This window comes from Silene latifolia, chromosome X (genome assembly GCF_048544455.1).
Source record: "Silene latifolia isolate original U9 population chromosome X, ASM4854445v1, whole genome shotgun sequence".
Taxonomy (NCBI): Eukaryota; Viridiplantae; Streptophyta; class Magnoliopsida; order Caryophyllales; family Caryophyllaceae; genus Silene; species Silene latifolia.
In genome coordinates this window covers 267,473,234-267,500,253 of record NC_133537.1, presented here as the reverse complement: position 1 = coordinate 267,500,253, position 27,020 = coordinate 267,473,234, and the positions used below count along the sequence as shown (strand labels likewise).

Genomic DNA, 27,020 nt, shown 5'->3' with positions numbered 1-27,020 from the left:
TATTGCTTTTGTGTGCGCGAAACTTCGCATTTTATTTTGCTTGCTTAGGATTTTATACGTTTGAGACTTTGCTTTGGGTTCTTGCGCAATTTTGGGCGCGTATTATTGTGCACTTGCAGGTTTTTAGACCTCATTTGCTCAAGTAAGTGAGCAAATACGAAGAAATAAGGAGTACAGCAGTATTTTCAGTCGATCGACTGGCTACATTGGTCGATCGACTGAGTTGCACCTTCCAGGAGCTACTGTTCCTGACACATTGGTCGATCGACTGCCCCTTTTGGTCGATCGACCAAGGACGCTGCTGTACCTATTCACGACCTCTCCCCTGCTGTGTTTGGTCGATATGCGGACTTAAGGGAGTGTTCTATTCCACTTTACTTTCCGTCAAATTATTTAATTCTTCTATTTTCTCAATTGTGCACAATTTTACCGCTTCAAAATTGTCTTCTCGATTTTATGCGTGGGTTTTATTTGTCTTTTAGGTACTTATTAGTAGCACCGCTGGCTACTGAAACCTCCTAGCTCACACTGGTTTGGGGAGGTTTTCTTTGCTGCGCTTAAAGTCTTGTAAGTTCCCGATTTCCACTTCATGTCGTTCTTATTTATTTTCCCGCAAATTCCCATTTCTCTTTTCTTCATTACATGATTTTGCACAATGGGGACATTGTGCGATTTGGTTTGGGGAAGGGTTTTGCATCGCATTTCATTTGCTTGCATTCACGTTTACATTCTGTTTTGCATTGTTCATTTCATTTTATATATATACCAAAATACGAAAAGAAAAAATTGAAAAATTTCCAAAATTTCCAAAAAATGCACGTTTATTTTAGCATATAGGTCGAGTCGGAACGGTAGTATTTCAATGATGACATTGCATTTGCATCTGTTTTTGCCTAAGCCTTGCTTAATTAACATGTTATTAGTAGAATCGTAAGTGCATATCTACGAGTTTTCGTTAATTATTCGCTGGACTTGAGACTTGACTTTGAAAATTGGCAAACTACATCATATTTCTGAGATTTAGAGCCTATAACTGGTGACATCTATGACCAGTTTATTTAGGAATGTGAGTAGTACTCCTTATGAGGCATGTCACATAATTGTGCGTAAATATGAACTTAATCTGCTTAATACCTGTACGCATTCGGTCTGTGGTTAGTTGACACATGTGGTAGAGGTTTCCCCTTATTCGTTTTGCCCATGAACCCCACACTGCCAAAAACAGCCTTTTTGTCCCATTACTACATCCTACATTTAGCCTGCCCTTGTCAAGCTAGTAGTCTGTGTTCTTGGGATTGTTACTTAGTTTTTGGTAGCATATGCTCATGTTTGAGATAATTCTGGAAAGATGAAAAGGAGGAAAGAAAGAAATAGAAAAAAAAAGATGAAAAAAAATGATTCGAAAAAAAAAGAGTTCTGTACTGTTTGAGGCAGTCGATCGACTGCCCCTTTTGGTCGATCGACTGAGGTTCGAGAAAAAGAAAGAATCGATTCGCATAATTCAAGCCTTTTTCTTTTGGCGATTTTTGCTCCCATGTATTATTCATATTTTATAGGGAGTTAGTTGATTACCTTTATAACTGGAGATTGTGAGATTTGTGCTTGCTATAGCACCGTTCCATTTGTTTTTTGAGCAAGAAGTTGGATGTTGCCATATGGTTCCGTTTCGGTACTAGCTTGATCACTTGTACCTCCACTTTTCCATAAATGTTTTGCCTCTTCTTACCCATACCTCACATATCCGCATATATACCTCGGCATGTGTCATGGTCTCTTGTTGGTTGGAATGCATATGTACGGTTGTAGAGATTGCTTTCATTTTAGACTGTAGGCGTGTTCTTATAGGTCGTAGTTAGGTGAGAGTCTTTACAAAACCAATTCTTTCTATCTTTACATTATTCACCTGTGCTTGTTTGAGTGATATGAGCGACCCGTGAGAGTCCAATTTGATAAGTCTCTACAGTTGACGGTTCAGTAGTTTTAACGACCCCATAACTCGTTTCCATGATTCATTTGCTAATCGATTGTTGGTTGTGCATTAAATTGGTTTAGGCTTTACATGTTGCATTTCGCTCTGAGATTGAACTCGTTCCATTAGGTCATTAGATCGAGTCTAGTTCTTGCTTGGGGACAAGCAAGGGTTTGGTTTGGGGAAGTTTGATGCGTGTCTTTTATATGATGTTTTACATCCCATTTTACACGCATTTCAGAGCTCATTCATGTAGTTTATGTTACATTTCTCCCTATTTCCGTCTACTTCCGTATTTTTGTACATTATTGCAGAAATGTGAAGAATCCAGCGGAAATCGAACTAAATCCGTCTCCGAGTATCCTGCATTGTATATGACATGAAGTATTCCCCCGAGGAGCGAGCTTGGTGCGCATTTCAAGGTCCAAAAGATAAATCCACGAGATTATAGAAGTCAAAGTAGCAGCTCAAGCAGTCGATCGACCACTGCCATCAGTCGAACGACCAATATGCGGGTTCCAGAAGCTAATGTACACTGAGGATCAGTCGATCGACCACCATGCTCAGTCGATCGACCAATCTGCTATAACAGACGAGAATTAAAAGATCGAGGAACTTGAAGCCCACTATGTTTAGGTTTTGATAATAAGTGTTACGTATGTTTGCTATATAACGTAACCTAGAACATCAGATACATCATCCAGTTTTTATCTAAGTTTCACATTCAGTTTAGAATATCATAGTTAGGGTTTGGAATATTGATTGCATCGGATTTTCATTCATACTTCTAATCATTCCGTTACTATTCTTCTGGAAATTTCGGTATTCTTTCTGTTCTACTTTCAGTCCATCTTATTTCGTTATTAGTATAGAATTGTTAGTTATAACCCCGAGCCGTTTTATCGCTTTATGTTAATTGTTTGTTCTACTCCTTTTAGCATGAATTCAGTAGTCTTTATCGTCAATGTTATTGTTGTTTTTATCAGTACCATGAGTAGCTAAATCAATTGTGCTAGGATGTAGGGGAATTATGGCGTAGGCGGCGTAGTATTAAATTGGACTGAATTCGCGTGTCAGTCGATCGACCGCCATACCTGGTCGATCGACTGACCACGTGAGGTTACCTTTCGTTTTAATTGATTTTAATGTTGTATTTAACGAATCGAATGCATGCGACCAGTTAGATGCTCAATTTATGACTGACCCATTAGATCGAAAGATAGGGACAGTTGTTAGACCACCAATTAAAATGACTAAACTGTGCTGAGATCGAAAGATAGGTATAGTTTAGACCGTTAGTCACTTTTCAGGACGAGAGTCAGTATTAGTGATATTAGGGACTTATAGCGAGATCGAAAGATGCTATCTGTTAAGAGTGGGCCGAGAGGACCTCTTGTTTTCCCGCCTCACTTGTGTTTGATCCAGACCGACTTAGTATGCTTCCGCCGAAGCTGTAATGAACCGACCATCCTAGTACCCCTTCTTTATCTGTTTAATCCGTCTTTTTAGTTTACTGTCTTTATTTATTCTTAGCTATAGACCAATTCAACTCAACCCCTACACTCGTTACCTTAGACTAGAATTAGACAGCTAGAAATTACGTCTGCCGCCTTGTGGTTCGACCCTGTTACCACTAGCCTAGGTTAGTCTTAATAGCAAATTATAAATCTTATTTTTGGTACTCACAACGACGGGTATCAGGCACATCACAGAATTTCAAAAATATAGGGAACAAAATAAAAAATGGGGGTACAACATACAATTTCCCTACTTTATTTTATTAGTTTATTTTGCAGTTCCTAACTTAAAAATCATAATGTACTATATCTAAAAAAAAAAAGAAAAACACACAAAAAATTAAACAACCTAATACTACATTTACCCCACCACCATCGAACATCCCAACCCTTAGCCCCACGGTCGGCTACCTAGCCATCATCTCCCTTCTCCGTTGTAGTAGCCTACCCACCATACTACTCACCTGACCCTCTACCTCCTCCAACAAACCAACAACCTCTTCCTCTACCTACTTAGCCCACCGTCGTACCAGCATACCTAATGGCCACAATCGTCCTTCCACCTTCCCTTCCTGGAACACCTCATCCCCGCCCTCCGATGAAAACCGCGCCACCAGCATCACACTCGCCTACGCGCCACCTGTAACACCTCCATAAGTCGGGATACGTGAAAATTGGTATGAGAATTAGAACTTTTAGGAAGGGACATGTTTATTCGCATTCCCACATGCAAGACGCATGGGCCAAGGGAGCTTGAACAAGAGCTTACCTCGGCTTCTTCCTCAGCCCCCCTTCGTCGCTTCTGGCGAAGCTGCGAAAAACAAGAGTTGCTTAGGTTTCATCATAAGACAAGGAATCTACCCATTTAATTATGAAAATAAAACAGGGGTTTACTTGCCTAGCGGGGACTCAACCACCGTTCCCATACCATACCCAAGAAAAAGCTTTGAAAGACCAGTCAAGAAGCCAGCATTACAAACAGTAAAGGAAGTACCATGTAACTCACGCCGTTGGCGCTTTTCTGTGTTCCCACATCATTGCACGCAAGGGTAGCTCGCTCGATTTACGGCCTGGAAAGAGACTTTGTCCCACCTTTCACTTAGTTTGCTCTGATTGCATCCGGTCTAGGACCTCGTTTTAGAGGCACTCTTTCTCAGCCTTAGGTCGAAGTCCGAGCATTTTGAATACCAGCACTTCATACGACTGCTAGGTTTCTCGGAAGTTCTGGTATTAGTAGTCAATTATTGAGAATCCCGGCCCAACCTCTGCAAAAACCTCATAATGCGGGGTCTTCAAGTCTGATTGACCAATATGCCATTTTAGGTCTTCTCACATAGGCCGATCGGCAGTTGGTCGGAGTCGATAATTCAAAACAAAGTTTTCCTTTAGGCCTTCCCAACACATGGAGGCAATACAAGACTTGGTTTCCCAAGTTTTGTAGTGCGAACAATCAAGTAATGAAGTTCTCAACTCAATATAATGAAATAGATAAGTTGTAGTTAAGTGGTTACAAGTTTGGGGATGAAAATACTATCCCAAATGTTATACAACCAAATCGAAAAGTAGGAGTTTAATTGTCAAAAGGCTAAGATAAACAAAGCGGTGACGACTAGTGAAGACCGCTCCCCAAGCCCTCGAATCAATCATGCTAACCTGTAAACACTGCTCTCCATATGGGCGGAAATCACCATATGGTTCACCACAAACAATTCAAAACCCAAGTGTTAGCTCAACGATATACATGTTCAATGCATGCGATACTGAGCTTACCTAATCATGTGACAATGCAAGATGAAACCAACAAGGTATGATGAAAGATAGGAAATCACCCTCCAAAATACATCTCCACAAACCGCTGACCGGGACACGCCCACGACGTCACTAACACACAAGGTACTTGGAACACGTCCGTGGTACCGGGCCCGAGTGCGACTCGAGTCCCCTGCCAGACGTCGTGTCTCACCACACGAGTCCCTCCATAACCCAAGTACTAAATGTGCACATCCCCCTTGGAGTGGGAAGCTCCAAGGGTGACTTGAGCGGAAGACGGTTTCCCAACCACCTTCCGTCTCCAAAATCGTAACCAATAATCCTCCAACATTCTCCATTGTCCACCAAACCATGAACAAACCAAACAAATCCACACAACACAACTATACAACCATATTAGCAAAACAAGTAAAATCATGCTCAACTCTTCACTAATTCATTTCTTCTCATTTAATTGCTCTTCAACATGTTATAATGCAATGTAATCATCTTTGTGAGAATTTACCATCCTCATCTTAACCTAATTACCATAAGGTCATCTTATATGGTAAACCCTAATTACCAAAACATGTTATAATGCAACTATCATGAGACAAATGCAATTAATGATAATAAATGCACAATTAAACTCTAATATCATCATAGCTAAGTAGAGAAAACTCTACCTCAAGCATATCTTCACAAATCCACAAGCTACTCACTAGAAGTGCTCCTCAATGAAGCTCCCTACACATATTAATTACTATAATCATTACTACAATTCATTATAGTAAATCTACTAATTAAACTCTTTAATTATTCCTCTTAATTTTAATAACCTAATTAATTATGAGGTAGTATACTATGACAATCAAGACTAATAAGATAAAATTAGAGGAAGTGGACTATAAATCGACTTACAAATAAGAAGGGAGAGCAAGGAGGCAAAGATTCTTCACTTGGATGCTAGGGTTTTGAGAGGATTTGTTGGTGAAGAATTTAGAGAGATGTTGGGGGAGTTTAGAGAGTGGTGTGAATAGTGTTTGAGAAGGGTTTTGTGTGGGAAATCTGAAGGGATAAGGTCCGAAAGTGACATCTCACCAACAAACTTCCCGTAAAAGCTGCACTCGACCGACACTCGGTCGAGTGGTCGGTCCACTCGATCGAGTGGGATCTCCACTCAGTTGAGTGGATGGTCACTCGTTCGAGTGACTATCTTTACAGACTTCCAAATTACTGCCCAGTGGGGCTCCACCAGGCCGAGTGAATCGTCTACTCGGTCGAGTCATAGTCTAGATAAATACGGGGTATTACAATCTTCCCCCCTTAAAAGGAACTTCGTCCCCGAAGTTCACACCCAACACTCTAAAAGTCAAAATTCTATATCCCATGAAATTCTCAAAGTGAAAGGCGGTGAGTCGGGTATCATGAAACTAGTATGCTTTGACCAACCAAAATTTATAAGGCTAAGTAAAAGGATTAAGAAGTTCGTGTTACTTGTACTTGCGTAATACGCCCTAACCCTATAGAAACATGGTTACAACCTCGTAACTGACTCATACCTGCTAGAAAAGGTGAGGGTATCTCTCTTTCATATTTTCCTCGGCCTCCCAAGTGGCCTCCTTAACAAGATGGCTGGACCAAAACACTTTCACCAAGATCGTCTCGACATGTCTTGTCTTCCTAACCTTTCGGTCTCGGATTTCCTTAGGTGTTTCCACATACGTTAGGGCATCATCGAGTTCGATCATCTCCGCCTCGAGCACATGAGAGGGGCCACTTATGTATTTACGCAATTAAGACATGTGAAAGACATTGTGAACTCAGTCCAAGGCCGGTGGAAGTGCTAAACGGTAGGCCACTTCCCCGACTCTATCCAATATTTCGTAGGGGCCAATGAACTTTTGGCTCAACTTGCCTCTCTTCCCAAATATCATGACTCCTCTCATGGGCGAAACTTTGAGTAGTACTTTGTCTCCTACCGCAAATACAATGTCACTTCTCCTCAAGTCGGCATAACTATTTTGCCTATATTGTGCCGCTCTCATCTACTCACGGGTTACATGGACTTGATAAATCATGTCTTGAATCATTTGAGGTCCCAATAGCACGGCTTCGGTGCTATCATCCCAACATATCGGGCTTCGGCATTTTATTCCATATAAAGCTTCAAATGGTGCCATGCCAATGCTAGCATGGTAGCTATTATTGTAGGATAACTCAATCAAATGTAGTCTTTCTTCCCAAGAGCCTCTAAATTCCAAGACACAAGCTCTCAACATATCTTCCACTGTTTGGATGGTCCTCTCCGTTTGTCCATCCGTTCTCGGATGAAAGGCCGTACTCATCTTCAATTGGGTGCCCAATAAGCTTTGAAGTTCTTGCCAAAATCTTGAAATAAACCGCAAATCTCGGTCTGATACAATGTCCTTTGAAAACCCATGAAGCTTGACCACATATTTTCAATAAGCATTAGCCAACTCTACCTTGCTCCAAGTGACCTTCATTGCGATGAAATGAGCCGACTTGGTCAATCTATCCACCATGACCCAAATCATGTTGTTCCCTTTTTAGGTTCTTGGTAGTCTAACTATGAAGTCCATAGATATCGACTCCCGCTTCCATTCCAGCACATCTAAGGGTTGTACTTTCCCTTGAGGTCTCTTGTGTTCTCCTTTCACTCTTTGGCAAGTCAAGCACATTGCCATGAATTCCGCCACTTTCTTCTTCATGTTTGACCACCAAAAGGTCTTTTTGAGGTCCTTGTACAACTTATCGACACCCGGATGCACCGAATAAGGTGTGTTGTGGGCTTCATTCATAATATTCTTCTTAAGTTCATCATCATTTGGTATACACCATCTCCCTTTGAACCTTAGACTTCCATCCTTGTGCAACTCGAATATCGAGGGTTCTCCCCTTTCTAGTACTCCCTTCCATTCTTGAATTTTTACATCACTTGTTTGCCTTCCCCAGATTTCATCATATAACTCGGGATCCAAGGTCAAATCTTCCATTGTTTCCCCCTTTCGTATCACATGGATACCCATTTTACTCACTTATTCCTTCAACCTTAGCATGGACAAGGCGGTACACAAGGAATGCACCAATTTCCTACTCAATGCATCGGCCACCACATTAGCTTTCCCTTCATGATAGACTATCTCCATGTCATAGTCCCCAATGAGCTCGATCCACCTCCTTTGCCTCATGTTCAACTCCTTTTGGGTGTAGATATATACTTCAAGCTTTTGGGGTCAAAAAACACCTTAAATGTTGCTCCATAGAAAGTAGTGCCTCCAAATCTTCAAGGCAAAGACAACGGTTCCCAATTCTAGGTCGTGGGTTAGGTATTTCTCTTCATAGGTCTTCAATTGTCGCGAGGCATTGGCAATGACTCTACCATTTTGCATAAGCACACATCCTAGACCATTCTTTGAAGCATCGGTGTATACCTCAAAATTTTTGCTCCCTTCCGACAAGGCTAGTATCGTGGCCGTGGTTAGGCGCTCTTTTAGGGTCAAGAAGGCCGTCTCACAACTCCCGTCCCATTTGAAACGATTCTCTTTTCTCATCAATGATGTCAAGGGTCTAGCAATCTTGGAGAAGTCTTTCACAAATCGGCGATAATACCCGGCTAGGCCTAGGAAGCTTCGAATTTCCGCTACATTCTTGGGTGCCGTCCACTTAGACATGGCCTCAATCTTGGTAGGATCCACGGAAACTCCTTCCTTCGATATTATATGTCCTAGGAAAGCCACCTTCTCCAACCAAAACTCGCACTTGCTAAGCTTTGTATAGAGTTGGTGCTCCCTCAAGATTTGCAAAACAATTCTTAGGTGCTCCTCGTGCTCTTCCTTGGTCTTGGAGTAGACCAAAATGTCGTCTATGAATACCACCATGAACTTGTCCAAGTATAGACTAAACACCCTATTCATGAGGTCCATGAAGGCGGCCGGTGCATTTGTTAGCCCAAATGGCATCACCACAAACTTGTAATGTACGTACCTTGATCTAAATGCGGTCTTTGGAATGTCCTCATCCTTAATCTTCAGTTGGTGATATTCCGATCTTAGGTCAATCTTTGAAAATATTCCAGCTCCACTAAGTTGGTCAAACAAATCATCAATTCTTGGTATAGGGTACTTGTTCTTGATGGTGACGTTATTCAACTCCCTATAGTCGATACATAGCCTTAACGTCCTGTCCTTATTCTTTACAAAGAGAATCGGGGCTCCCCATGGTGAAACACTCGGTTTAATGTAGCCTTTATTCGCCAACTACCAAATTTGCTTCTTTAACTCTTCCAATTCCTTTGTATCCATCCGGTACAGGGCCTTAGAAATTGGTCCCATACTCGGTTTCAAGTCCACTCCAAATTCCACCTCTCTAAGTGGAGGTAACTTGGGTAACTCCTCCGGGAACACATCCTCGAAATCCATCACCACCGGTATATCTTGTGCTTGCGGTCTTTCCATGCTAGTGTACCATACATGACACAAGAGCACAGGGAAACCTTTCTTTAAACATATCTTCAAGGCCATCACCGAAACTAGCTTTATCTTTGGTTTGACTAAGTAACCCTTGTATGACACCCTAGTACCCTTAGGTCCTCTCAAGGTGATCTTCTTTTGATAACAATCTATGTTGGCTTTATGTTTACTTAGCCAATCCATCTCTAGGATCACTTCAAACCCCTTTAGTGGAAACTCGAAGAGGTTTGCCGGAAAGTTGGTCTCATGCACTATGACCGGCACTTCTTTATATACTTTTGAACATAAGATTGACTCCCCCGAAGGTAAGGATACATCATCATTGGCTAGTTCTCCCTCCCCCAATCCTAGGGTCGACGCATGACTTTTAGACATGAAAGAATGGGTAGCCCCCGAGTCAAATAAAATGAAACAAGGATGAGAATTAATAAGGAATGTACCAGAGAGAATTAATAAGGAATGTACCGGAGACAACGTGGGCATACTCCTCGGCACTCTTCTTATCCATGGCAAAGAGTTTGCCACTAGACTTGGGTTCACCTTGCACCGTGCTTGTCGATTGGGTTGGCCTACTTCCCGAAGCATTGCCACCCGCGAAGCTAGTCGCCCTAGATGGAGCTCCCCGGTTGAAATTCCCCCGGTTGTTGCCGCTATTGAAGTTGGAGTTAGCATTCCTTGGGTTGCTCCATGCCCCCGAACTCCGGTTGTTGGTCCCACATTGAGAAGGAGTGTAGTAGGAATTTCCTTGCCCAAACCTCCGATTGGGCCCTCTTGGGGTGCTCGTGAACTCCACCTTATTGTGGCCAAAGCCAACACAATTATAGCAACGGGGTCCTCCTCCTTCACTCACGGCCCTTCCGCCATAGCCGCCCGACTTCCCGTAGCCACTTGTAGGCGCTCCTCCCGAGTAGGATCTAGCTTGATTGAACTTAGTCTTCTTGGGTTGGTACCTCCATTCTCACTTTCGACATTCCTCTTCTCCCTGACCTTTCCTTAACCTCTTTGGCCATGCCGAGTAGCCTCTCCGTGTTCCCGGCCCTTGCATAGACCTCTTTCACACTTGACACATCTCCCGGTCAAAACTTCTCAAGAATCTTGACGATTAGTCCTCCTTCAAACTTGAGAGCCAAGTGGGATTGGCTAAGATGAAGATCTTCCACGTATATAGCTAGTTCGTTGAAACGGATATAGTAATCTTGAACGGTCATAGCATCGGTCATGAGAAAGCGGTCGAACTCCGCGCGGAGCTTGCATCTCACATGCTTGGGAATGAATTCATTTCTCATCTCTACCTTGAAATCGGTCCTTGGTATTTCGGCTTCGCCTCTTTCTTCATAAAACTCTCTCATAGCGTCCCTCCCTTTATACCACGATCCCCCCGCGAGACCTCCTAAGTAGAAGGGCTTGCTCCACCTTAATATCCTCGAGACACCTTACGACCTCGAATACATTATCCATTTCCCTCACCCAATCGCTAAAGAGACAAGGCTTTCCAACCCCAAGGTACTTGGTGGGGCGGTGGCACGCGATGACGGTGCTCATGACAGAGGCATCCATTGCCGCATATCTCTCTCTAGTGATATTCCTAAGGGCCTCGGCGAGGGATTCATTTTGAGCTATGAGTTTCTCCATTTCTTCTTCGAATACGCGGGATGGAGGTGAAGGGGTCCTTTCACGGGTTCTCAGCATTATGTCTCTTCAATAAGCGTAACAAACGTCAATACATGCTCCAAATTAGGAGGCGAAAGGCATTGACCACAACACAGGTCCACTCGATTGAGTGTGGAATATCACTCGGTCGAGTGGTGAGCCCACTAGGTCGAGTGATGTTCCACTCGGTCGAGTGACTCGGCTTACAGAAAGTTTCCAGAAATCCCCCCAAATCTACTCGGTCGAGTGGTCCTCCTACTCGGTCGAGTGACATACACTCGGTTGAGTGGATCCTCTACTCGGTCGAGTGCCAAAGTTTACAGGATGTCCTAAGGGTCTGTAATTATGTCCACTCGGTCAAGTGGCAGGGACACTCGGTCAAGTGCCTTCTAGTCGACCGAGTCCCTTCTTCCACTTGACCAAGTTTGCCTCTTAAAGGCTATTTATCCATCCCAACTCATAATAGTCTACATATAGTCCTATTTACATGTTCCTAAACGCATTTACGGGGAACAATAGAGGCATTTATATGACATACAACTCATATACAATGACAATTAGTATATATATTCACTTTAACACATACAACACATCCTCCATATTTGTACCATCTCCAACATGTTATCACATAGGATATGATCAAGCATGTAACAAATCCACAACACTAAACAAGGAATATGCAACAACCATATGCACTACACACGCCCCATTACCCCCGCATAGTGACCGACTGAAGTTAAGAGGACAATGGCACAACCTTGGGACGTCTCCCAAACTTGTTACTAGCTCTCTATGACTGAAACCGGGTACATTTTAGATTCACTCACTCTAGTTCATTGGTTCATTGATTCATTGGTTTAGGCTCCAAAACCGTTACACTGATGCCACTTTGTAACACCCCCATAAGTCGGGATCCTTTCCTTTAGGCCTTCCTAATGCATGGAGGCATTACAAGACTTGGTTTCCCAAGTTTTGTAGTGTGAACAATCAAGTAAAGAAGTTCTCAACTCAATGTAAATAAATAGATAAGTTGTAGTTAAGTGGTTACAAGTTAGGGGATGCAAATACCATCCCAAATGTTATACAACCAGATCGAAAAGAAGGAGTTTAATTGTCAAAAAGCTAAGATAAACAAAAGTGGTGACGACTAGTGAATGTCGCTCTCCAAGCCCTCGAATCAATCATGCTAACCTATCAACACTGCTCCCCATATGGGCGGAAATCACCATATGGTTCACCAGAGACAATTCAAAACCCAAGTGTTAGCTCAACGATATAAATGTTCAATGCATGCGATACTAAGCTTACCTAATCATGTTTGGGGTGAATAATTGGTTTGTGTTAAGGAGAGGTAAGAAATCTGGGTAAGTAGGCTCTCAAATAATAAAGGGTACATCATAAAAACATCATCAAAATTCACCAAAAACCTCAAGTAGGTGCAATTTTAGAAGAAAAGTAATATTTTTGATGTAATTTTCAAAAAAAAATTTATAAGGCTGTAATTTTCAAAAAGTGATTTTTAAAAGGTCAAATCAACAATTTTCCTATATATATATATATATATATATATATATATATATATATATATATATATATATATATATATATATATATATATATCATGTGAGTCATGTTTACGTAATGTCAAGAAAGTGTCGTGGCTGTCGTAAATCGAACATGCATGTTGGTTAATTTGTACAACTCTCGGTGGTATTTATATAATTTTGTATTCTATATCAAGCCGTCTTAGAAAAGTATTTTACAATGAGGGTAATTTTGTTGCATAATTGGAGTGATCGTATAATAAAGTAATAGATGACTTGGCTGCTAGTTGGTAATGGTATATCTTGTGGGGTGATACACGCTTTCAGTGGTTTTACGTTTATTTGAGTCAAGTTGTGTAATGTCAAAAGTATATTGTGTCATCATGAGTCAAGGTTTGCTTGTGGGTCGTAAGTAATGTCAATGTGGTATTACATGTATCGGTCTATGGGACAGGAAAGTTATTTGATGGTGAACTTCGGGGACGAAGTTCCTTTTAAGAGGGGAAGAGTAATGTCGCAAAGGGAAAATGACGCAATTATAACAATGTTATAGTGTTTTCATGACATTTTAAAGTATGTTGAATGATTGTTTGGATACTTTTATAGTAGTTATTGTGTAATTGAGTAGTGGTTTATAATTGTTGAATAAGATAGCATGTCGTAATACTTCATTTTCAGTTAATTATTCGTTATGTTGTCGTGAGAGTTGGCTGTTATTAGCAGTAGTGGAGTTGCTATTAGTAGAATTGTGTTGTGTGGATAAAGTAATAGAGTGGAATGAATAATGTATGTTGTGAATCAATGGTAGGACCGTTGCTTTGTATGTTTTGTAGTTGGTAATCGGTGACAAATAATGGATGAAAGTATAGTATGATAGTTGTGTTGGTGTGCGTTTGAATAATATTATGTAGTAAGTGCAGGTGATAGTCGAGTTAGTCATTCCCGTGGTTAGTATATGTTCAGTGATTCAAAAGGAAGTTGGTGATTCGCTGAGAGTCGTGTTGTGTGTTGTGTGCTAAGGTGGATGATGATGATGTCTGATGAGCATACATAGTGGGAAGATGTTTCTAAACGAGTATGTTGATCTGTGTCGGGTAAGAAGTGGTGTTGACCTTGGATCCTTTGTCTTGTTTCGGGGAGGAGGATGAGTCGAACTTCGGGGACGAAGTTCTTTTTAAGGGGGGAAGACTGTAATACCCATCCTTAAAGGGACTCGTTGACCGACGTTGACTGACCTTAGACACTGATCTTGACCTTGGGAAACCTTACGGGTTGTATCTTGTGACGATGTGAGCTGTCTTTTGCGTGGGACTCGATCTAGCTGAGGCTACTCGATTGAGTAGCTTAGGAGCTCGATCGAGTAGGTGTCACTCGATCGAGTAACGGGTTTGCACGGGGAATTATAAATCGTGTTTCGTAAAACCCCAAATCATTTCCGCACTTCATTTCCTAAACCTAGATATCGTCACTCTCCTTCTCCTTCACCATAACCCTTGCCTTGAGGATGCTTACACCATGGGAATGGGATGCTTGAGTCGGGTAACGGTCTTGACGCCGGGTTGCTATGCTTAGGTATGTTATCGTCATCATCATCATCGTCGTCGTTGTTTTCAGTTAGGATTATAGCGATAGTGATAGATGGTTGTACTGTTTGTATAGGTGTGTTGCTTGGTTGATTGGTGTCTTGTGATCGGAAGTGGAATCGTTGCGGTGCGCTAAAGGTAGGTTCGCCTACTTAGTACTGTTGGTTGTCTAGAGTGTCTTTTGATGTGGTTTGGTTGTTTTAGTGTCGGTGTGGTTGATTAATTGTGGTAATTGGTTGGTGTTGTGTTGTTTCGTTTATCTTTATTGTGGTGCAGCTGGTTGTGATTGTTTGTTTATGGTTCTCGAGGTGCGTCCTCGGCTGAGTGGAGCCACTTGCGGGAGTGGCTTCACGCCCTTAGTTCGCCCTCCGTGGAACCCGCCATGGGAGGGGATGTGCACATTAATGGACATGGGTTTATCGCTCGGTATGATGAGCGGGGCTTAGGTGGGAACGGCTACGGTCCCCCACTAGCAGGGCTGGTCCAGTGGACAGTCGGTGACGGAGATTGATTGGAGGAGATGTGGTGTGTGTGTGTGTGTGTGTGTGTGTGTGTGTGTGTGTGTGTGTGTGTGTGTGTGTGTGTGTGTGTGTGTGTGTGTGTGTGTGTGTGTGTGTGTGTGTGTGTGTGCTGTTGTGCCTATTTTGGTGTCTGTGTTTGTGTGTCTGTTTCCTCAGCTGCTGGCCTTGTGTGGTTTTGTTTTGTTGTTTGTTTCTGTTGTGTCTGCCGTGATCCACTATGGTGAGCAGTCAGTCTTAGCAGGTGTTGTTTGGATGATAGTTGGGTGCTCGGAGGGACGAGTCTATCACGAGTCACGACAGAAGTAATTCACATAGTAGATAGTGGTTTTGAGTTGTTCCTTTTGTACCATCTGTTATGTGTAATCACTTGTAATATAACTTAATTGTTCTTTGATCAACATTTGATTATTAATGTCCTCGGGCAACCGAGATGGTAACGCCCTTATATGCTAGGGAAGGTCTTGTTAAGGCTCCTTGTTATATGGGGGTGTTACACAAAACGCCCTTCCTACTCACAAAAACTCTAGATCTAGAGTTTATGTGTGGAGGGAGGAGGTTATGTTGGTGGGGTTTGTATTTTCGGAGGGAAAGGGGATTTTTTCGAGTCATTGACGGGTCGTTTTCGAGTCATCCCTTGACGGTCTTTGTTGATTGATTGATACCGAGGACGACATTGCCTTTGGAGCTCAAGTGTGAGAATGATGATAAGTTTGAAGCTTCTCTTAAGGGATTGGAGGTTTTGATTAGGGATAGAGTTGTTAATTGTATTGGGTTGTTGGTGAAGGGATTATTCAAATTTTGTTTACTCGATTAGGCTAGTGGAACTCTGTCATATACCTTCGGTTCAAAGAAGAATTGGAAGAATATTAGGCAGTCTAATAACGGTAGTGATACGATATTAAGAGCTTGTTTGGAATGGGAGTAATAGCGATAAAATGAACTAAAAAATGGAGGGAAGGGATGGGGGTTGGAGATAGAAATGGATAGAAATGGGGAAACATAGTGTAATATTCCCTCCATTAAAGGAGTAATTGTTACCCACCTCCCCTTCCAAGTAATAATTACCTTCATATAGAGGTAATAATTCCTCCCTCACCTCTTATTTACACCATCCACAACCACCACAAAGCACCAATATCCTCCCATTTCATCTTATTTTAGCTCTTATTACTCTCATCTCAAGCAAGTCCTAAATGGTAATGGTCATGTGGTTTTTAAGGTGGGTTAAGATTTCTGGTGGAATCATGGGGGAGGGTGACAAAGGTTGTTAATGGAGGAGGAGGCGAGGAGGAGGAAGGAGTCTTATACACAAAGAAATGGGGTTTACCTGAAAGTAACCGGATTTTACATGTTAACAATGACTCAAGTGCAATATGAGTAAATGAGGGTAATAGTTTGGTTTCTTCTTAGTTAAACTCGAGTTTGGATTATTATGAGAAGATCACCAATAGTTTGGATTATTCTTATCAAATAATCCTTTGTTTTATTCCGACTATTTAACCCGTATTTAACTTAATACGGATATACCCGCCTTAAATAATCATTTGTGCTAATTATTTGGATAATCCATCCTTTAGGTAGTCTGCATAAATTACTTTATCCTTCACGTAATATGAATTTAATCCATCCTATCCCTCATTCCTTCCCAAGGTAAACTACGGAGAAGGGCAACCTAAATAGCAGGTTACCATTATCTTTTTATGGGTTAAAAGTGTGAAAAAAGTGTGTTCAACTAATCAATTTCCAAAAAACTGATCAATTCCCATCAACCTTATCTTATCAATCAAACCCATCATAAAGAAAGCATCAAACACTTCAAATTCTGGGCAAAATGACAAAAAAGTTTACAAGTTTGAATCACCAGATTCATAATTGCTTAAGTAAATTAGGAAATCAATAATAATGGCAACTCATCTACACTACCGTCCACCATATCTCCATTGTCACCGCCAATATACGCCATCCACTATCACCATATCCACTACGACGACCTTCTCTTATTCTCCCAAATCCACCGAAAATGACCCGACATTTATTATAGAGGCTGGAAATGTGCAACGGTTCGGGAACGAAGGCGGCAGCGGTAAGTGGTACTCTTGACGGCGAGAGGAGAGGGTCAAAAGATAGATATGAGAAATGAGAGTGCATTGGTGGCGGTGATGCGTATACTTGTGTTGCGTGGTGGTCGGAGGATTTTAATGAAAAAACTAGAAAGGTAAGTGATGGTGGTTTGATTGGTTTTATAAACTAGTAAAAAAAGGAGCAGAGTGATGATTTGGGGTGTATCATCATATAATGTAGAAATCAACATTTTGTTAGAAGATTAAGATGAAAAGAAAGAGGGAGGATGAAGATAAAAAATAGGAGAAGAAAAAAAAATAAAGATGGTGGATCGAAAAACGGGAGAAGAAGGAAAGGGGAGGTGACTTGATATAACCAGTCGAAAAATTGAGTGAGTTTGATCTGGGAAGAAAGGGGACAAGGGGTGATAGGATGGATTAAATTCAGATTACGTAAAAGATGGAGTTATTTAAACAGATCATCCATCCTATGGATTATTCTTATGAAATAACCTTTTTTTTTTGTGTATTTGTCCATCCCTACATTTTTTTTATTAATTTGTCCAAAATGAAACTTTTTTTAACAAATTGTCCATTACTCCTCACTTTTTTTATGAAAAAGTGTATATGAGAGAGTAAATTCCGTATGTGAAAAAAGTAGTTCCGTAATTAATAAGCTATAATAATTTGTTGTGATGGGAGATGAGAGAAAGGAGGGAAAATATTAATAGGGCGAAGGAATGAAATGATAAAGGTATTGTTGTAAAAGTTGTATCTTAAAGAATAAAATCCGTATGTGAAAAAGTATGTCCCTAATTAATTTAAGGGTACCCATTAATTTGTGGACGATGTTTTGCATTCTAGAGTAGGCCCACGGAAGGAGTAGGTCCATACTAAGTCCCCACAAAATCAGAGAGATATAGTATACACCTGAAGCAACACCTTGCTACAAAAGAAACCTGAAGGCAGCAGAAGTATTATCACTCTCAAATTACAACTCCCATCATTTTTACGCAATTTCTTCAACTCCATTGCTCCTCTCGCTCTCGATTAATACTTCTCTACTGTATAACATTCTTCTCTTCCTCCTTTTTCTACTTATCGTCTCGCATTTTATTCGCTTTATTTTATTCATAATCGTCTACATTATATTATATTTTGTTGTGCTATGGCGTTGTACTAATTCATCATAGAATATTAGAATTCTGATCTCTGCTAAGTTTTAGGCATTATATATGTTTTAAATCAGTATTATGATAATATGATCATTTACGTTTAATTTCAAGTTACAACGAGTAAACTAAACATTATGTCGTAGTATATTAATTGATCATGGAATTTAATTGATCGTGAATTTAATGATTTCTCCTAAATTTGGGTTTATAGATGGTGTAATATCATAGTTTTAGGCATTATATTCTCAGTATGTTTTAAACGAGTTGATTTCGACACAATATGATTTAGAAATTACGAGTAGTAAATTACAGTTGATTTCCATCTGCCGGGTTACCGGGAGTAGATGTAGTCGGCATTGCTCTGGTGATGCTGAAGAAACAAACTCTGTTTAATCACGCATTCATGTATCCATTGTAATGTCCCCGTTGATTTTGGGTAATCGACTTTGACCGTTGTTTCTGTTTTCTAGCAATATACGATAGTTACAACTTTTTTTTTTGTAAGGTAATATGGAAACAGATGTTTTATTAAAAAATAAATAATGAAATGTGACGATTTTAACCATGTAGACTTACCTATTTTTGGAGATATTAATGGTCAAAGTTGACTATCGAAGGCAAGAGATGACTAATTTTGGGATGGAGGGAGTACTAGTGAGCATATTATTAAGGGGATGCCACATTGTGTAACATGCATATCGTGTTTTCCCTTCGAATTTTGACAGTAAAGAAAAACGGTACACCTTAATTATACTTGATGCCTCTTAGGGATGATTTGGCTGCTGAACATTAACATTAGTTCTTAAGATGGTTTGTTTTGTATTCGCCAGTAAATATGTAGTGTTTTTGATAGTTTCAAATTCACATGGTAAAGTTGTTTTGAAGATGATGTTGGACGAAGCATACATGTTATATTGTCCACCTCACAGTTTCGCTCAACAGAATTTACCTAGGAAAAAAACCAGCTGTGATTTTGTCTGGAGGAGATGTCTAATTGCTGCTACCTTTGCTATTATGAGGAGCACTCTCTTATTGTTTCTGCAGTCTGTAATTATGTTCTATAATCCTGTTATGCAAGAGTTATATATATACCTGCTCGTTGTCCTGAATTGAGATATGACTTTCTAGTATCAATGTGTTTCCAATTATCGGCCTGATTGTCTTCTCTGTATTTTGTTGCAAATGGTTTAGCTTGGAACAGTATGGATTTTGGAAACATGAAGGTGCCTAAGATGCCTGGTCTGGGGGCAGTAACTGCTGTCGTTACTGTCGGAATTCTTGGTGCAGCTGCTGTATATGGTTCTGCTAACAGTCTCTACAATGTTGAAGGAGGAAATCGCGCCATTGTGTTCAATCGCCTGTATGGTATCAAGAATGAGGTGTCCCTCTCTGGCTCTCTCTTTAGTTAGTTTCCTGGACATAGTGATTTGGAATTATGTTTTTTAATAATTTATATAGATGTTACCTATTGGGCCACACCTCTTTGTCTTTAAATGTCGTCTTGGTTTCCATTCTACTTGTGACAAAGGATATCTATCAAATCATTCGCCTTATATTGTATCTTGTGAAGTGGCTATTTAGATGGTCTTCAAATATGGATTGCTCGCTTTCTGTATGATGTTGTGCATTTAAAGAAGATATGAGAATGTCCATTTCTGACGTTAAACATGGCTTGAATGCTATGCACCTAAAATCGCAGGCGGTACTGTATCCACTAAGGATGCAGTTGAGATCCTTGATGCTATGCACCTAAAATCTCCTACAATTAATAGCTTCATTTGACCTCATGGAAATATTGAATGCATTTACAGTGTGAGTCAGTAGTCAAGTTCTTCGAAACGGGCTTGGAATATTTGTGATGTATTAGAGAGAACATTGCATAGAATTACGTCTATGGCTCACTTTCGGTTGGAATGTAGACTCAATTAAGCTAGCAGTTGAAGTGTCTCAAAAGTTTGAGAAGAGGGGTATGATGTATGGAGACTAGTAAATATTAGAACTCTGAAGTCAGAATACATGGGAAAAAAATTTCCCTGGAGTTCTGACTTCTGAGGTTATAGTCCTACAGATCAATGTGCAGTGTGCTTATTGCCTTGTTTATCTTCATTTTACTTAAAATCGTTATGCACTGCTGAACTTTCCTCAAAACCAATGAAATGTAATGGTAGGAGGTTATGAAATCACGGATCACGTGTCCGCATTTGCACATACCAATATAGATCTCTGTTACATGAGCAAAGCACCAAAGGAAATCATAATATCCTGAAGATTCATTATTTAACTTTTACGATTAATTTTTTTTTTTTCTTTTAGTTATGTGCTTCAGTAATCTATAGAAAGATGGAGTCAACTGAAATAACACAAAATGATTGATTGAAGTGCTTGCTATCATGAAGTAGCTGTATAACTGTATTGGCAGTTTGACACAAAATGCAATTTTATTATGGTCGTCAAAAAAGAAATTGTGTTTTCAACATATGTTCTATGGATTCAGTTTTTCAAATATTAAATATTCTGTGCAGGTATACCCAGAAGGCACACATTTTGCAATTCCATGGATTGAAAGGCCAATCATCTATGATGTCCGGGCACGCCCCCATCTAATAGAAAGCACTTCAGGGAGTCGTGATCTCCAAATGGTAAGCTTTTATTATACGTCTATAACATATTGTCAACAAATACTTCCAGGGCATGATCTGTGTTACACCCCTTCCTTTTCTCTTTCTTACCCCGATAACCTATTGATTCATCTACTTGTTTATACTGGACTGTTTAACTGTAAATTTATGGGCTGAGACATTTTTTGAATTTTGATTAAAAACACCGAAGACAAAAACGGTTTTTTCTTTCAATCTTCTGATGGAAAGGTTGAACTGCAGCTTCTGGGAATGCTAATTGTGCTTAATCTCATCTGACCTGGTCTCTTTGAAGTTTTGTCATTATTACATCACCTCTTTATTTTTAACCATGTAAATTGATCCTATAAACTATAAATTACGATTTAGTAGTGCTTGTGCAATGCTGAAAGAGTTGTTTAGAACATTGAACTCCTCATCTGTTCTCAAGTTTAAACTCTTTTTTGGTAAGAAATACCTGTCTGTAACTCATACAGTCATGTGAAATGTCTTCCAGTTATTTGCCACTTCTATGTAGGCTGCTTTTCATTCTCTCAAGGTCTAGAATTCACTTCTAGAAATCCTGCCGCGGTGAAACTAGAAGCTATCTGGCCTTGGTTTTGTGTTCCAAACACTCTTTTAATATTATGCATGTGCAAACTTTAACTCTGGCATTTGGTGCATATCTGCAGGTTAATGTTGGTCTTCGGGTTCTCACCCGTCCAGTACCAGAGAAGTTGCCTACAATCTACCGTACTTTAGGTCAGAATTTTAATGAGAGTGTTTTACCTTCTATAATCCATGAAACTCTCAAAGCTGTGATTGCTCAATACAATGCCACTCAACTCCTTACTCAAAGAGAGGTAAACCAACACCTTGAATATAGTGTTATGACCTTTTGCTTAAATTTACACGTGAAGTTCTACCAAATTTTGTTTGAGCAAATCCAAAAACAGTCTCTCTGTGTTTTAAATACAAGGAAAAGACTATGCATAACTGACCCTCGTACGCTATTGGTTCAACCCTTCAAGAGGCTCAGGTCATAATAATAATAATATAATACTGTCGTTCTATTAAGCAACCTAAATGTGATGCGCAGGCTGTCAGTCGAGAAATCAGGAAGATATTGACCCAGAGGGCGGCTGCCTTCAACATTGCTTTGGATGATGTTTCCATTACAAACCTGAAATTCAATGACAACTTCACTGCTTCGGTTGAGGCTAAACAGATTGCTGCACAGGAAGCTGAGCGAGCCAAGTATGCTGTTGAAAAAGCTGAGCAAGACAAGAAGAGTGCAATCATTAGAGCACAGGTTAGGAGGCTTCTACCTTTTCTCTTCTATATTTCGGAATATGCGTTTGATAACCAAAGAAATTTATAATTTATAATTAACATAGGGTCATCCCATCATTTGATTTAACTTGGGTTTTAATCGTGGCACAATTTTTTCTTTAATGTATACAATTTTCAAAAATTTGAGTTTCATCTACCTCCCATGATTCCTAAGTTTTGGGGCCAGATATTCATTACTGTCGTGGCCAAATTTGAGTTTTCAAAAGTCTGGGATGAGGCAGGAAGCAATAATGAAAGATGAGCGTTAATCTGGTTGAATACGAGATGCCCTTTGTTTTCTAGAGATGCCCTTTGTTTTCTAGATTACAGAACTGCATATTTCACTAGCCCTTGTCATAAATCCTTGTATATCCATTAAAAACACTCAACAATCAAACAAGGCTACAAATTTTTGCACTTCAGTGTAAGCGAAAACACCAGCATTTTTCACAAAATAGCCTAGTCCGATACTTAAATACACATTTGTGTTGGATTTCAAATAGTCACAACTGGCTCAAATAACATAGTTTCTGAGTAATTATTTTGCTAATTTTGTTTCGTTTTTCTGGGCATTATTATTTCCAGGGAGAAGCCAAGAGTGCTGAGCTCATAGGCCAAGCGATTGCCGAGAACCCGGCATTTATCACTCTGCGAAAAATTGAAGTATCTCGAGAGATTGCAGGGATAGTGTCAAGTTCCAGAAACAAAGTCTTATTAAGCTCCAAAGATCTTTTGTTGAACCTTGGTACTTTTGCCTCTGAAGGTAAGGTGTAAATCAAGTAGGGTTTCGTTCTGCAACATGTTTGAGAGTTGAGATAGTTTGTTCAGTTAAGCAAAGTATCAATGCGACAACCTCTTTCCACTCAAAATTTCGCTGTAGACAACATCGTTTTATTTAGCAGATACTTGTGAACTATCAGCTTGCTATACATTCCTCTTCTCATAATCTCATACTTGGAGATCATTTGTCTGGTGATGATCATGTAGCTTTTTTTTTTTTTTTTTTTTTTTTTTTTTGTGGCAAATATAATGTTATGCTTCCCGAAAGTGGTGATTAAGTGATTAACCCTAATAACTTTAGCCAATCCCATATTTACTAAGGTATATTCTCAATTTTTCCTTCCAAAAAGTATCTTATTAAATAAGAAAACAAATTAAAATTTATTACATTCACTAAATAAGGAAACTACTAATTATATTTTACTAGTTGGAAAGCCCGTGCGATGCACGGGGCTCCAATTAGGATTATCTTTAACAATGTGCATGTTGAATGTTCCAAGAATTTGTTGAACAACATATTGTAAACGTTGGTTTACATTGCCATGTTTGGTAGCATAAGTCAACTAAACTAAATATAAAAAAAATCCAAATATGTTAAAAATTGGAACGCATAAAACTTCTGGTTGATTTAGTTGATTCTTCTTTGGATCTTGGTCCCCTGTAACGTAAAAGTTACTCTCTTTGGTATTAATTATATCAGTTGTATAACATCCAAATAGACAGTTGTATTATTTAATTATGTAGTTACCTATTTTTATTGTTGTAGGTACCATCAGTTTTTAGTTAACATAAAACGGTATTGCCAAATGTGGTTTAATTCTACCAAAATAAACATGTGATAATTGAAGCTAATCTTTATGTGCTTCGCAAATTAGATTAACCTACAATATCTACCCATATATTCGACTCTGTAAGCATAAGACGGTGTAAAAGTTGAATGAGGGTACGCAAAACAACAGGTATCTCGATCATATATGTAGCATGTTTGGAGAATTTGTTATATCTTTAACCAATAGAATTTGTTTTCATAATTTACAATTAAGACTGATTATTTCCTATGAATTTCATGTAAACAATATCTTTCGCGGGGCATTGGTATACTTGTTCCCTATCAACAATGTAGAGCATTCATCCCTTAGTGATCTTGTTTCTTTACGTTGTTACTTAAAGCTAACCATGACTAAAATCTGAGTTCATATAAATTTCAACATGATTAAGTGACTGCCCCTTGCCTCTATTTATCGTCATGGCGTAGCATGACCTCAATGGATATTGTCTCCGGTTAAACACGAAATATATTTTTGTATCTGAAATCCATCATTATCCCCGTGTACATCTATGAAGATATGAGTCATTAAAGTTGCATGTCTATTATATAGATGTATCTTTATATCTTAGAGAATAACTAACTACTCCAATAACTAAATACTCCATCTGTCTCAATAAAATGTTTACATATGCTTCATATACTCTCTCCGTCCCGGTCAATAGTTATCTATTTCCATTTTTGGGTGTATCATTGAATAGTTATCTATTTCCATTTTTGGCAACCTTTTGTGGCTCATGTGCATGTGGTCCAAATTCACTCATATTTATTTCCATAATCTTTGTGCCAAAAGTAATAGATAACTATTGATCGGGACGGAGGAAATATATACATAAAGACCAAGGTACAAAGAGAGGGAATTAATTTTATATTTTTAAAAAATAAAGTAGAGAGTATAAACATACCTAAAACAGAAACGTAAACTATTATCTAAAACACTCAAAAAGGGATAGTGTAAACTATTGACCACGGAGGGAGTAAATGTTTAATTTTTTAGAGTTTAGGATAGATAGTAGGTATTACTTGTAAATCCGATTAGATCTATATTAGTTTTATTAAAAAAATTGATTATAGGATTAGTTATCTGGCAATATGATTTATATTAACTTCATTGGGTATGTACTTTATTGTGAAATTTTTAAGAGCAAATTTCGTCTTGCGGAGTCCAACTCAAATACCTAGTCAAAGTCACGCATAATGAAAGTAAAAAATGACTCATTTAAAAGCAAGGATGTCATATGGAGAAGGGGCATGAACGATGGTTGAAACCATAACCGCCTCAAGAGTTATGAAGATGTAAATATTAGCTTTATGTATGTCTTAACGCCCATAGTTGACACGATGTACAATTTAATACCGGCCTAATAAATCGCCATTTACATTCACTCCAACCAAAACAAATGCACTGATATAATTGAACACTTTTAATAGAGTTTGCTTTCTAATAAAAGTGATTTTCTTATTATAGTGCTAACTATTCTTATATTTACGATAAATAACATTTATTTGACCAATTGCTTATTTATTATATGCATCACAATTATGGAGTATATACGTATGTTCCTCTGTATTAATCTACTAATAATGTTTACCACCATCATTATATAGCTCTGTTTGGCTATATGCCCATTTTTTTTTACAAAATATACAATGTCTAATTGGTTTTGATTTTGACTTTGCTTTTATAAGCGTTTTTTTTTGTCAAAAAATTATTAAACATTTCTCTCGTTTCCAATAAACTAAAGTACTTTGTATTTAAACATTTTTTCCCCTACTATCTTAATTATTTACCAAAATTTTGTTATACCCTGCCAAATGCTGATTTTTTTTTTTTGTGACTTGCTGAATATATTATTTTTGGTTACAAATTTAAGGTTGGCCGAAAATTATCGAATCGTATCAATTCTTTTAAACATTAGAACTCACTCTGGTTCTCCTCTTCTATTATATACACCGTACTTAATAGTTTTTCTTTCGAAATTTTAAGCGAATTGTGCATTTGGTATACTATTTCAATGCACTAATATAATTACCTTATTGGTATACATCAATAATGTAATAAAAGATTATTTATAGAATTAGGAGTCAAATTTGTATTATAGTCCACTTAAACTAAATTATATACGTAGTAGTAATACGTCCTGACTTAGTAGTAGAATCAGATCAACGTCTAACATGGTTAGGGCACTTCAAAATCATACCTCTACTCAAAACTCATATACGGGGTATTTATTTATAGTTTTATGCTCTCATTTATGTTTAAGTAGTTTTGCGATATTGGATTTGCTAACATAACTTGAAAATGGTCGGCAAAAGTGGGATGTTATGCACATAAACGTCACTATAGTCTCATACGGAGCATTAAATAATCCACTCATTCTATTTTTATTGACCTTTTTTCTCCAAAATTTATCACAAATCAACCATCCTCTAATAATGATAAAATCAATGGACTATTACTATTACCCCTAATCTTATACTATTATTCATTCTATTAAGATGACATTCTCTCCCTTCTTCTTAATTAAGGGATAGAGTAGTAATATCACCTATATTTCATAAATTTTTCAAAATGAAAATAAAACAATAAAAATGGAATGAATAACTATTATCTTACACTAAGTATACTCTAATTTTTTATTGCTTAGATAAGGTAACTATTTGATTTTCTTTGAACGTTCTAGTGAAAATTAATTTTGAAGCTCAAGCGATCATATTATAGTAGTTCAAGACCAGATAAAAATTTGTGTCACCGTAGGATTACTTACGGAATATTTAAGATTGAAAAAGTACGTCTTGTTTAAGATGGAATATCCGTCTTAAATCTTAAAACGGGTCAAAGACTACCACATAGTGGTAATAAAGACAAAAAAAATTGACATTTTTTGGGCAATTTGTCATGTGATTTGGTATATATTTGACCCGTTTTAAACTTAAGATGGATAGTGTCCATCTTAATTGAGAATTTGTGTAATTTTTTAAATGAACTAAACTTCAGTATGTAATTATTAACATGAATCTTGTACCTATAACCTAGATATACGAAATTATTTCATGCTAATACTCATTTTTGTAGACTCTAAATAAGAACAATTGTCGGCATACATTATTACTCATTTACACGCTTGGTTCATCAATATATATTTGGTACTTTGAAGGAACAATTGCATTTTATAGTACTCCGTATATGATAATGATAATGTGGG

The 27,020-nt window shown here is 38.7% G+C and overlaps 1 protein-coding gene across 1 annotated transcript; it reads left to right on the top strand.

Annotated features, from left to right (window-relative positions):
* The first annotated feature begins 18,036 nt into the window (after positions 1-18,036).
* LOC141621797 (prohibitin-1, mitochondrial-like) lies at positions 18,037-23,154 on the top strand. Its single transcript, XM_074438018.1, has 6 exons — positions 18,037-18,152; positions 19,453-19,640; positions 20,784-20,900; positions 21,569-21,739; positions 21,976-22,188; positions 22,794-23,154. The coding sequence occupies exons 2-6, from the start codon at positions 19,464-19,466 to the stop codon at positions 22,980-22,982; spliced, it is 867 nt and encodes a 288-aa protein (XP_074294119.1). The 5' UTR covers positions 18,037-18,152; positions 19,453-19,463; the 3' UTR covers positions 22,983-23,154.
* The last annotated feature ends 3,866 nt before the right edge of the window (positions 23,155-27,020 follow it).